At 41.1% G+C, this 13,404-nt stretch overlaps 1 protein-coding gene and 1 long non-coding RNA gene across 2 annotated transcripts; one reads left to right on the top strand and one right to left on the bottom strand.

The window, feature by feature from the left end:
- The first annotated feature begins 2,615 nt into the window (after positions 1-2,615).
- LOC104434412 (glycosyltransferase BC10) lies at positions 2,616-6,082 on the top strand. Its single transcript, XM_010047348.3, has 2 exons — positions 2,616-3,268; positions 5,106-6,082. Exons 1-2 carry the CDS (start codon positions 2,675-2,677, stop codon positions 5,745-5,747), a joined length of 1,236 nt encoding a protein of 411 aa, XP_010045650.2. The 5' UTR covers positions 2,616-2,674; the 3' UTR covers positions 5,748-6,082.
- Positions 6,083-11,663: 5,581 nt separating this feature from the next.
- Positions 11,664-13,158, bottom strand: LOC120289420. The gene is made up of 2 exons (XR_005547405.1): positions 12,964-13,158; positions 11,664-12,085 (listed from the first exon to the last, which is right to left on the bottom strand). It is a non-coding gene; the product is annotated as an uncharacterized LOC120289420 (long non-coding RNA).
- Positions 13,159-13,404: the final 246 nt, after the last annotated feature.

Genomic DNA, 13,404 nt, shown 5'->3' on the forward strand with positions numbered 1-13,404 from the left:
CCTTCCATCTTAATTTGAATGTGTCTTCTTCTAGGATAAACATTAGGTAGGATTTCAGATGAGTCCAATTCCGAGTTTGAATAGTGGCGTCTCTTTGCTTAAAGCCATTTCGAGAGTCACACACCCACCATCATGTTGGTGGAGCTTCATCTGATATGGTGAGTGGATAACGGTTTTGCATTGCATCCGTGAGAGTAAATGTAATCGAAAGATGTGAACACCTCGTATTGCAAAGAAAGAAAAGAAAGAGATTCAAAGCATTAAAATCAGTAAAAATTTATGGATCATCCCCACAGATCGAATGCAAAATCCTTAGTTGTAAGTAAGGCCTGAAAGAGATATTGACTTGTCCACAGAAAGAAAAGATATTAGTACACGCTTCAAGATCTGGGCTGAATGTTCTTCGACCGAACTTATCAAGCTCTCCAAAGAAGGGTGTTTCCACTAGACTTGTTAATCTTGTGTATTCCATTGCAAGAGCACCGGATGCTCTTGATTCCATTACTTGGTAAGAATTTTTCCAGTGCCAAAGCAATAGATGATAAGAAGACATGGAGAGACTTGGTCGTAGATAGGGCTGGCCACCGGGCTGCGTGGCCCCCCACCATTGGGTGGCCGGCCGTGCCCCCATTAGGGCCGGATCAGGTCGGCCCATAGGCCCAAATGGGCTGGCCCAGGCCCGGAATTTTTTTAAAGGATTGGACCTTTGAGGCGAAATCCAATGGCCAAGCTCATGGGCCTAACCTTTATCATATAATGATTGCTCGCCTTAATTTTTTACCTTCCCAACTCTCTATTAGCTACCTTCTAATACACGACTAACCGTCTAGGAATGCATATTTCCATGACCCTCTTTAGGAGCACAAGCATGCGTGGCTTGCTCAAAGCATTGATGATTAGGGTTGTCAGAAGCGAATCGAAATTAGATTTTCATGCATTTTCTATTTGGTCCGGGATGTGATTAAAAATGGGAAAAGCAAATTGGGTCTTCGGTTTGGGTTGCGATTCTATTTAAAGTTAATGCACACCCAAACGGTTTGGTTTGGTTCGAGTCCCTTGAAAATCCAAACCGAATCGAACTATTGACACTCCTTTAAATAATTTAGCCTTAACCAACTCAATAATCTCTCAAGACAAGATCGCAATGCTATACCCTTGTGTGTACTAATCGGTCTCGAGTTCGATTCCTATGTTTCTGCAAGACTATTTTTCTTTTGGCTTAGCCGTAGTAACAATAGTAACCGAGTGGAGACCATTGAGTACATTAACAGATATCTCCAAGCCAGGAGGGAGAATGCATGGTTTTGGGCCTTGAGATGATGATCTTAAGACGCCAAAGCCCAACTTATGCGAGAGATGGATGGGCCAAGTGGGCCTGACTGGACCAAGCCTTTTTTGACTAAAATACTTTATCCATTTTAATGAAATTGTTTCATCGTTAGCTCATATTTTCCACGCGTCCTTAAAATAATTTCAATGAAATTGTTTTCTCGGAAGATCTTAGTTGGACAAACATTATTATATGCTCCGATTTCTCTTAATTGGATATAATTACAATAGACCAGATAACGGGTATTTATAAAATTAGTTACCTTTTATCAATCACAGTCTTATTTTTCTTCCAAAGATTGTAATACAATTGACATATTCATACTTTTACATTATTTGTTCTTAATCTATATTCTAACTTTTCCTCTCTTCTCTCTCTCTCTCTCTATAACTAGCTTTTTTTTTTTTTTTTTTTAATTATCATAACTCTTTTCATTCTCTTTTAAGTAATTACAGTCATGATAATTCCTAGAGATTGACCTCTATTTTTCCTACAAAATTACACAAATGCTATTGTAGTATACGTGATTTACTTTCCATTTACAAATAAAATTGAAAAAATTATTATTTTCCTGTCGATCACTTTATTATCTTCTTTTCTTTTATTGATCCTGTGTTAAATATCATATCATAAGAACACCATTTGGCCACAAATAAAATCCTATTCCATCGAGGAGTGACCAGTTGTTTTACTAGTTCTAGTTCAATAAAAGCAAAGATGTACTAATTTTTGAGACATTTTTCACTTGCAAAGTTGAGAAACAGAAAATATCAATTTTAATTAGTCTCTCTCAATCACTCTAGATGTCTCATTCTTTATTTTAAATTCCTTTAATTTTCTAGAGACACAAATTATGTTCCATATATTAAAATAAATCCCGTCAAGATTAGAATTAGACCGTGTTATAATTATATGTACGCGTAAATTGATCAGTTCACATTAGAGTTGACAAATTATTTCCTTTTCCATACATTCTTTTTGTATAGTTGTCCATGAACATGCAAAAATTACTCTATTTCTCATTTCAGGTGGGAATGCACGAATTCCCACGTGGCAAACTATGTAGTAAATTAGCAAATATATATTTATAGCCATTCATTTATTATATCCATTTGCTGTTGAAAAGGGTAAAACCCGACCCATTTGTGGAATTAAATGCAACCCCTAAGCAATTCATAAAAGTAGATTTCTTTCGCAATTTAAATCCCAATTTATGGAAATAAGTAATGGAATTTCCTAACAAGTAACAAGGGCAACAGGCACCAGCTAGCTTCTCCAAAATCTAAAAGAGCAGCTCCCTCCCTAAAGCAACCCATCTCTCTCTCTCTCTCTCAAAAGCAAACCATGAAGAATAATGAACAGCAACCACCACCACCACCACCACCACCACCACCACCAACGTCAAAACTCATCGCCGCCACCGCCCAGATGCACTTCCACCACCTCATCCACTACTTCCTCCTCTTCGCCTCCGGCTTGGCCCTTGGCCTCGGCCTTGCCATCTCTCTCAATAACTTCTCCTCCTTCAACCTATCCCTCCAGCTCAACAACAACAATCAACTCTCCCTCCAGAACCACCCCGCTTCGCCGCTGCCGCCTTCTCTCTTCAACCAAACCCCGACGCAATGGTGCCGCACCGTCGTAAGCGACTTCTTGGACCCGCCGACCCCCATGCACGACATGGACGATAGGGAGCTCCTCTGGAGGGCGTCCATGGCTCCCAAAATACGACAGTACCCGTTCAAGCGCGTCCCCAAGGTTGCCTTCCTGTTCTTGACGAGAGGCCCTCTGCCGCTCGCTCCGCTGTGGGAGAGGTTCTTCCGAGGGCACGAGGGTCTTTTCTCCATCTACGTCCACTCTCATCCAGCGTTCAACGCGACGGCGGACGGCGGGGAAAGCGAAGGCTCAGTCTTCCACGGCCGGAGAATTCCTAGTAAGGTCAGTGATGGGCAGCCTTTATTAAACGTCCAATCTTTCCTTTTCAATTCATTTTCAATTAGGCCTTGCTCTAGCCTCTTTAGGTCACGTAAGCACCATTGATCATATCATACGAATAAAAATCTCGATCACTCATATATGAAACATTAGATGAGACAAGCTCTTCACAAGTAGTACAATGCATGGTGAAAGGTTTTTATTACACGACTTCAATGCATGCATATAACCTTGGGGCGAGTCATGAGGAGCAATTTTTGTGAATTCCATAATCTCGGTAAAGATTGCGTGTGTATATATATATTTTTTTTTTTTTTTTTTTGGTAAAAGTAAAGATTGCGTATATATTATGATCTGATTTGTGAATACCTTGCAAAATCGATGGACCAATCGAATTCCGCCGAAGGAAAAGTTACCCTATATTAGGTGAAGGCTTAATCGAAAACGAACCTATGTTTAAGCTTTAGCTAGGCTGTGTCCTGTCAAGCTATGCCCCTCTGAGCTACGGCCTATGTAAAACCTTAACATAAGTTCGCGGTTATCTAGCGTTTAGGTGATGAAATTTCACGAAAGCAGCGAGTTCTTTTGTCTGCTATGAACAGTTCCCGGATCCGCTTTCCTTCCTGTGTCAACCAAACATTTATTGACATGAAGAAAACATCTAGTAAGTTGTTATTTAAGTCAAGAACATTGCCATTACTATGCATAATTGGCTAGCTCATGACCCGGTTAAGTCGCGGGATTCACCTGGGAGGCGGCCTACCGGGATCCGATAGCACTCCGGTAGGATGGAGGAAATCGAGCTTGTGCTATGGAGTTTCACGCCCGAGCCCGTCCCGTGGGGAGATCGCATGGAATTTGCCACATTCGAGACTTGCTTGGATTCCACTCCTTTTGCATGAAACTCAAAAAGAGAGAAGTTCCAATGCCTCGCTTCCTTTTCGGCATTCCTTTCTTCTCGCGGTCTCCTGAGTGAAAAGTGCAAAAGTGTAAAAGCCGAATTTGGCCGCCGAAACTTCAAGAGCTACGAATTGAACCTCCCGATACCAAACTTCGTTATCATAAAATGCGTATAGTACCTGAAAAACTTTGTTTTTCGCACGAGTGAAAGAAAAAAGAAAAATATCTCTGCCTCTTTAGTAACCCGAAAGATTTTCAATTAAAACTAGCAGGAGAAAAAAAAAAAATCTCCAGTTGATATTGCAGAAATTTTTTATGCGTGCTTCTGTTGCTGGGCTTGATCAGATGCAACTTAGCTAGGCCTGGACTTAAGGGTTAAATGTCCTCTGACTTTGCTGGGTATATACAAGCCCATGGCCATTCTCACTTACCCATGTCTCTCTATGATGTCGGCCTTCTCACTTTTCATTCTATAAAGCCCATTTTCTTCTTTGTTTTTACTTTTCTTCTTTTCTGTTTTTCAAATTATTTTCCCTTATACTTCTATTTGTAAGTAATAGCAACAAAGCACACGGGCGTGAGGAAAAGAGGATGAGAGATTTATTCTAGAAAATGAATTTAAATGAATGTTAAATGAGAGCTCTGTATGGTATTGGAAAGTAAGTTATGATGGGAAGTTGTTGTAGGATAGAAGAAAACTCAAATTTTGAAATCAAAATTCCCGAGAAGACTACAATTATTAATCAACATATTTTTTTTATGGAATCAAAATTTGTAAATGAGAGTTTGAGGGCATTTGAGAAAGGAAAAACATTTAAATTCCTTAAACATAGGAGGTCAGGTTTACTTTGTATAATGATAATATAGCTTAAGATTAGGGATATTATTGCAGAGTCAAGTCACTCAAATATTTAACGCTTCAATTTTTTGGTTCACACAGGAGGTCCAGTGGGGCAACTTCAACATGGTAGAGGCCGAGAGGCGCCTCCTCGCCAATGCACTACTCGACATCTTGAACCAACGGTTTGTCCTCCTCTCAGAGTCATGCATCCCCCTCTTCAACTTCACCACCATCTACTCCTACCTCGTCGGCTCGACTAGGTCATTTGTTGAGGCCTACGACAAGCCTGGGCCTGTGGGCCGAGGCCGATACAACTTGCGGATGCGGCCCGTGATCCAGATTGGACAGTGGCGGAAAGGGTCGCAGTGGTTCGAGATGGACCGGGGCTTGGCGGTTGAGGTGGTCTCGGACATGAAATACATCTCCGTGTTTAGGAGATTTTGCAAGGGCTCTTGCTACTCGGACGAGCACTACCTGCCCACACTCGTGAGCATCAAGTTCTGGAGGAGGAACTCGAACCGGAGCTTGACGTGGGTCGACTGGTCCAAGGGCGGGCCACACCCGACTCGGTTCGGCAGGTGGCAGGTGACCGTGGAGCTCCTGAAGAGGCTGAGAGGCGGGAGCAGGAAGTGCGAGTACAATGGGAAGAGCACGAGCGTGTGCTTCTTGTTTGCTAGGAAGTTCTTGCCCAATGCCTTGGACAGGCTGCTGAGATTTGCTCCAAAGGTCATGGAGTTCTGAAAAGCTAAGGAAAAAGCCCATGGATTTATACTTCTTTCTATGACCATTTTGATGATGTCTTTTGTCTTGTTTCACATTTTTTTAGGATTTCCATTGCTCCTGTTTCTTAGGTGAATTTAGAAATTATTTGGCTAATGTTAGCAATAATCCTGATCGGGTGTTGTGGGTGGCAAGCAAAAGTGGGGGAATTCACATTGAATACCTTGAGGGCCATGTCCTTTGTTGCACCTTTTTTTTTAGGTCTTTGTTGTCAATATCATTGAAATGTCTCAAATTCCCTGTGTTTTGGGAGGTAACAAGTAGCTATCTTTGATGTTTGAGATACTTGAAAATAATTGTTCTTTAGTTATGTTGCTGCACTCTCCTGCATGAGTGATATTGGTTAAGCGACAAAGTGGTTGCACTCCCATGAAGTTATCGTGTGGGCATGATGTAGTAAATCGACATCGTCGTTGTGTTTGGAAAATCTCAATGTCGATCGATTTGCTTCACCATATATCATTCCTAAAAGAACTGGAATCCTCAAAATTTAGGAGGAAAATTTACATCTTGAATTTACTCCCTGTAGATTATGACACGTCCTCAGTTTGCCTTCTTTGATTGTCCAGATGGCAGCTCTATGCCCACCATCCATCCATTGTCATCACAGGCCTCGACCGGTGTCTCTCGGCTTGCGCCGGTGCCACCACCCCCTGTCCCCCCTCGCTGCATCAAGTTTGAAGAAGATATGACCTTCAATAAGAAAATCATAGTAGCTGATTGAGTGTGGCTCATAGAGAGAGTAAACGGAGAATTCAAGGTCTTCTCCTTGTTCGAGTCATTTCTGCCCAAATACTAAGAAGTGAAGTTGCAGTTTCCTCAATCACAACTTTAAAGTCAAACTTTTTTTCTTCCTAAAACTTTAGAAAGACAATCCATCCATCAATTTAGCGTGATTGACTATTAATTACCTTCAAACTTACATTGCTTGAAAATCATCCTTAGTGACTTACGTGCTGGATTCCAGTTTTCTATATATTGAGGTTACATTTGTTATTGATTAGTCCCAAACCCTTTATCCGACAACTTTTAGTTAATCCAGTTGGTTAGCGACCAAAAACACACTAATTTCAAAAATCTATTCATTTTCTTAAGTAATTTTTTTTTTTCGTTAATTATGGTATTTTCAACCCTAATCCAGCATCATTCATAGAAAATCATTTCAATTCTCTTTCCGGGAGGGAGGGAGAGGGGGAGGAGAGAGAGAGAGATTTGCTGTTTTGGAAAGAGTCTAGGACAAGTCCCCAAGTGTGTTATTATCGACAAGAGACCGGTTTTGTTTTGGTGATTTCATGATATCATGTCCGGTTTGCCAGTGCATTCCTAGCTAAACACATTATTGAGGACTGATTTGATTTTAGTCATCTCTTGTTTGATCCTCAAGCATCTAATATGAACTCGTCTCATCATTTTGGGCAAAGAGAAAATGAACCCAAACTCTAGGCTATCAAAACGAGAAGTGGAAACAATAGCTTGCTACCTAGGAAATCTTTTGACCTCTAAACATAAATTTACAATGATTACACAGAAAATTAAGCAACTCTTAGAACTTAAATTAATTGGCTATACATTAGGTTTTGGGATACGTTTTATCCACACACTGACTGGAGACGAGCTATCAATGTTTTCTGGTCATGTGGATGAGCATTGAGCTAAAGCACTCCTTAGGCAATCCACGACATAACTCATGGAGGGTTGGTTTCCATCTTTACCCGAACATAATCCCCAACGAGGTGAGCTATGTTTGCCATTACCATTATCTCGAATGAGGCCGGAATTGGCATGTTTGGGTCTAGAGCCTGGTCAATTTCACCCTGAATAATGCATGGCACTACAATGGGTGCATTCGGGAAGGCTTTTGGGGAAAGTTCTTTAGAAAATGTAAAGACCCTTGAGTTCAAGGAGTTTTTCAAAATGCAAATTGTGTTTGGTAAATCGTATTTGTGAAAGTCCATTGTGAAGTATTTTTGAGCAAAATAGTGTTTGGACAAATTAAATTTGCAAAAACTTTTGTTATTAAAAAAAAAAAAAAAAAAAAAAGGAGAGTTGGCTAGCCAAGGGCTTGGTTGGATACTGTTGGCGAAGAGCTAATAGTTGCTGGTAAAGGGTAGGCGGTGCGGCGAAGGGTAGGCGTCCAGCTAGGGTCGCCGTGACCCAGATCATCTAGGTTGTTGCAACCCTTGTCGGACAGTCATCGCGACCCGTTGTGCCGTGACCTCCGTGCAGAGGTCGCTGAGGCCACTTGATCTGGTTGCGGCGACCCTAATCGTGACCAGATTGTGTGATTCGGGTCGCGGCAACCCTATCCAAATGGTCATGAGACCCACTGCATCGTGACCTTTGTGTAGAGGTGGCCGGAGCATATAATCTAGTTGCTGTGACCCAGATCGCATGACTAGATCTGTGTGCGATTTGGGTTGCCATGACCCTCGTCGCGTTACGTCCTCTGCGCGGTGACCCTCGTTAGAGGGTCGCGGGACCCTAACCAGACCACCTACCCTTCGCCGCACTGCCTGCCCTTTGCCACACCACCTACCCTTCGTTGGCGACCACGCATAGATGCTGGTGATGTTCAGTAGAGAGAGGGGAAGGAGATGAAGATGATGACCAATTATTGGGGTAAAACCGGAAAAACAAAATATTAATGAGGACAATTTCGGAAGAAAATTTTCGCTAGCTTGAAAGCCGGCATGCCGAGAAAGCCCAAGGCAGCTAACCTGCCTTGGGCTTTCAGCCTTTTGAAGGGTTGCATTTGGCGAAGGCAAGTTAAAAAAAAAAAATTGCCAAACACCAAAATTTGGCCCAAAGGCCTTTACATGCCCAAGGGACTTTGGGAAGGCAGTTCTCAAATGCACCCAACGTCTACAATATGACGTCTCAAGCCACCTTCATTCTAGTGTAATGCTTTGCATCCAAACAACAACCCAAACAACACGATGCCAAAGCCACACACATTGCTCTTAGTCGTTAGTTTATTGCTTGAGTAGTATTCTAGAGGCATATAACTCGAAATGCCGAAAACATGACTCATAGAATTTGACACTTCATCCTTAGGAAGAAGTTATAGAGTCCAACATCTGCAACTTTAGCAATCTAGTTTCCATCTAGCAATATGTTTGCTGACTTCGGGTTTCGATGTACTCTTTGAGGACTTGTGAATTCATGCAAGTACTCGATTCCCCTAGCAACATCTAGTGCCACCTTGAGCCGCGCATTCCACGACATCAAAGCCGAGCTTCCAATAGTGTGAAAGTGGTAGAATAGTGAGTTGTTCTTCATGTACTTAGCGACTAGAGCAAGCTCACTACGACCTGCATGAAATCCCAACATCCGAACAAGATTCTTATGATTGACATGACGGTGAATTTTGATATTGATGATGAATACACGGTCTTCAAATCCTTTTTTGGTTACATCGTTCCACTTGATGGCCACTTCCCGCCCATCATTCAATATCCCATGATACACTAAACCAGCGTTGCCCATTCCAAGCTCGCTATCATTATAGAAATCATTAGTTGCATGAACTAGCTCTGCCTTCGAAATTTTTTTGAAAACCCGAGAAGCAAAATCTATTGTTAGAGAGCACCACCTCTCTCTCTCTCTCTCTGTCTAGATTTTTCTTTACCATTCCTGTTAAGACCAGTCTTCTCTCTCATTTAGAATGCTCTAGTCGGTTTCTTTGACTAGAGCTACACGCAAGTTGGCAAGTTGGCAAATTGCTATATAAAATAATAAGAGAAGTGTGTAGAAAGATGGCAAGGTCGGTTAATGCACCGACATTTGCAGCCTATAAATAGAAGCTAGTGCTTCATGTGCATGTGAGGTGAGTGGAGTGACGTGTGTGAGTGTATTGTGTAAAGTGTGCATGAGTGTGAGGGTCTTGTGTAATAGTGAGTGGTGCAAGAGAGTGTGGTGTTGTGAGTGACGTGTGGAAAAGTGATAGTGTGTAGTGTGTAAAGTGAGTGATGGGAGAGTTGTGTATGTGAGTGTGAAGGTTCTTTGTATGCTTATGATGTAATTAAGCATTATTGTAATATTGAGAGAGTGTTTAGTATAGTCACTCTTTCGTAAAATCAACAAGTGGTATTAGAGCTGGGTTGTCAGGGATTGTCAAGCCAAGGAGTGAAGGACGTTGGAGTTCTGCTAGTGCACAATCTGGGATTGTGAAGTCAGTTAGTCCCAAACCAGGCTTACTTGGTATAGTACTAGGCATTACAACCAAGTCATGATGGTAGATTTCTCGAGTTCAGTAAACGGCGTCGAGAAGCTTAACAACTTCAATTATAATAATTGAAATATCCGCATGCAATATTACTCGCTATGTCAAGATTTGTGTGATATAGTTGGTGGCAATAACATCACACCACCCACGAGTGATGGTGAATTAAGAAAATGAAACATCAAATTAGGTAAGGCTTTTTATGTCCAAGCTATAATTGTTGAAGATGAGTTATTGCAGCACATAAAGAGTGCAAAGACCTTGAAAGAAGCTTAGGACAACTTGGTGGCATTGTTCGCAAGGACAAACGATGCCAAGTTACAACAATTGGAAAATGAGCACCTTTCAATTTCGCAACAAAGAATGATGGTGAGTCAATACTTCTCTAAAATTAAATCTATTTGTGAAGAAATTTCAAAGTTAGATCCTTAGAATGCCATCTCTGAGACAAGAATAAGAAGACGAATAATTCATGGATTAAGGCCGGAATATAATGGTATTGTTACGGCCACCCGTGGATGGGCAAGTGAGCCAACTCTAATTGAGTTGCAAAATATATTAGCAAACCAAGAGGCCTTAAATAGAGATATGTCTGAGGTCTCAGTAAAGGAGGATGAAAGTGCCCTCTTCAATAATAAAATAGGGTTTAAAAGTCAGAGTAGAAATGGTACAGGCATTCGAGATGGCAAACATAAGAAAAGTAATGGAGAATGTTAAAAGTGAGTAGAAGGAATTGGACCTTGGCTAGGGGGAGCTCGTCGAGATAGCAACAAGGATGACAATGAAGATAAGAAGAATAGAAGGCGTAATGGACGGTGTTACACCTATGGCAAAGTATGTCACTTTGCCAAGGAATGTCGGTTTAAAAGAGTTGAAGGAAATGTTGCGGCATCTAAAGAAAATGATAGTGAAGAAAATTGGGATTTTTTAAGCATCCCTTGTAGTAGAGGAACAAGAATAGCTTACGGCCTCCTCCATCATAGAGTTAGAAGATGTGACGGCCCTCATCACGGTAAGTGATGAATTGATCAATTATGATGAAGTTTGGATAGTTGATTTAGGGTGCGCAAATCACATGATCAGAGATCAAGCTATCAAACATGTGTGAGTACAATGGTGGACGAGTAGTTGTTACTACTGTCACGACCCGAACATCAGGCATATGCATATCCCTCAATGGTCGCTTTTAAATTTTGTGACATTCTAGGAACTATTGCCGACCCATTCATTATTTTGCACATGTGGAAATGTAAAACAATTTCCATACAACAAAGTAGTGGGATAGAAACGAAGGATAATATTTTTCACAAGCCACACCTACAACATCATAATACTTATGTAAATAGACCAGTTTAACACCCCAAGGTCTGATACAAAAGCAAAGCTGTTTTATTACCCACTAGCTAAACTTCTATCTATAAGGCTGGAGTTCACTATTACACTACCATACTTCTCGATTTCTCTAGGGTGAGCTGTCACCCTACATCCAGTCTTGACGGAAAACCTGTCATCATTTGAAAGGAGATAGCGAGAGTCTTATTCATCCTTTACTGCGACCGACTGTACATAACTTAGCCTCGACTGTACACGACTTGGCCTTCATCAATTTAGGGACTTGAAAAATTTTAGCCCATAATGGGGTGAGATCACATCTCAGCGAGTAAATCCCATAAATTTAGAGTAGGAGAATGATACACCCTGCATGCAATCTAGTCACATTTCTTATCATTCTTTTAATGCCAGCAAGTTCCTGCATATTAGTATCCATTAAAACATTCCTAACGGTATCAAGTTCATACATCACTTGAATACTTTAACATGAGCATATGCAAGGGCGTGAATATCCATATAAGCATACATGCCATAGTCAATGCAACAGATAACAGTCTTCTAGCAAAACTGGGCATCGCCTCGCACCGTCGAGCGCGGCAACGTCTATACTTAGACAACATTCCGATTAGGAGCATCGGTCCAGCATCCACTGCGATCGGCATTCGTTGACTTGGGGCATTCCCGAAGGAGCATCGTCCGGCTCCAAAGGCTCGTGAAGGAATCTCATGTCATGAATGCATATAACCTATGTTACACTTCAATAATCAATTTCATATAGCATTCACAGCATCAATTAGTCAATTTTACAGCAAGAATACTTCAGCACAAGCATACACTTTTACTAACCAAAATTGATAGGAAATTGCCCAATAACGCTCTCCCAAATTCGAAATCAGAATTCCACTCATTAGAGCTCGAAAAATTCTTAAATTTGGACACATACTAGATGACACAGAAAAAAAAAAATTTCACGAAAACACCGAGATCCAGATCTCTCTGGATTCGGCCCAGAAATTCTCTCTATCTAGCACAAAAATCGGGTCCAGTTCCAGAGAGCCTAACTCATCAAAATCAGTTCGGTTTTAGGTCAAAATTTGGTTCATTTGATTTGAAATTCGAGTATGTTAAACTAAAAATTTTAATAAACAACTTTTTTGAGAAAACAATTGGAAATTCGACCTCTAAATGTTAGTAACAGCCCTCAAAATCATAACAGGTCACGATTTACAGAACTGTCCGAATTACTGCTTCAAGAATGATGTAGTTAAAATCGTCATCTTTTTAATTTCCAAAAATTCTGAGAAAAATATATGTTATTATTTAAGATGTCTACAACATTTCTTTAGAGGGAATTTTCTTCAAAATCGCAGCACATAGTCGTCTACAAAATTAGCAAACACGCACGTCTAGGAAACTGTTTCAAGAACCAGTTTATGTTCTTGGTCGAATCATCACCTACGGTTATTATCTTGTCCTTTAAACCACAACTACACCTCACTATGACTAGTATAACATTTCCAACTAATACTCATCCATATATAATATCATCTACATCTTTCCAATTTGTACGAATTTCTAAATAGAGGTACTCAACCCCTAATCCAGATTTAGAAGACAACTCACCTATTTACAACTAACGGCGGCTCTTGTTGATGGTTGGACAACAACACAGAGACCGGCCTTGAGTCTCTCGGTGGTAGTGTTGAGCTGGAACAGTGGAGGGATGTACTGTGGTGTGATGGCAACAGCAACACACTGATTTATAAACTTTTTGGTAGAGAGAACTAAATATGGAGTTTGGTCGGTTGCGTGGTTCTTCTGCGGGTGAGGGGGTTTTTTCCTCACTGAACTCCCCGACCTATATATAAAAACCATGGTGGTAGGTGGTCGACGTTTATGTGGGTCTAGAAATTTTGGTAACGTCACGTTCACGCCTTGCTCTATTTTTTTTTCTTAGTCGCCGGTTTGTCGTCCAAGAGGGAGCACAAACGGGAGTTGCACGTTCAAGGAAGAAAAAAGTAATAGCTTGCACGGTTGAAAGGGACAAGGGAAAAATAAGAAAAT

The sequence above is a fragment of the Eucalyptus grandis genome, chromosome 2, assembly GCF_016545825.1.
Source record: "Eucalyptus grandis isolate ANBG69807.140 chromosome 2, ASM1654582v1, whole genome shotgun sequence".
NCBI classification, from domain to species: domain Eukaryota; kingdom Viridiplantae; phylum Streptophyta; class Magnoliopsida; order Myrtales; family Myrtaceae; genus Eucalyptus; species Eucalyptus grandis.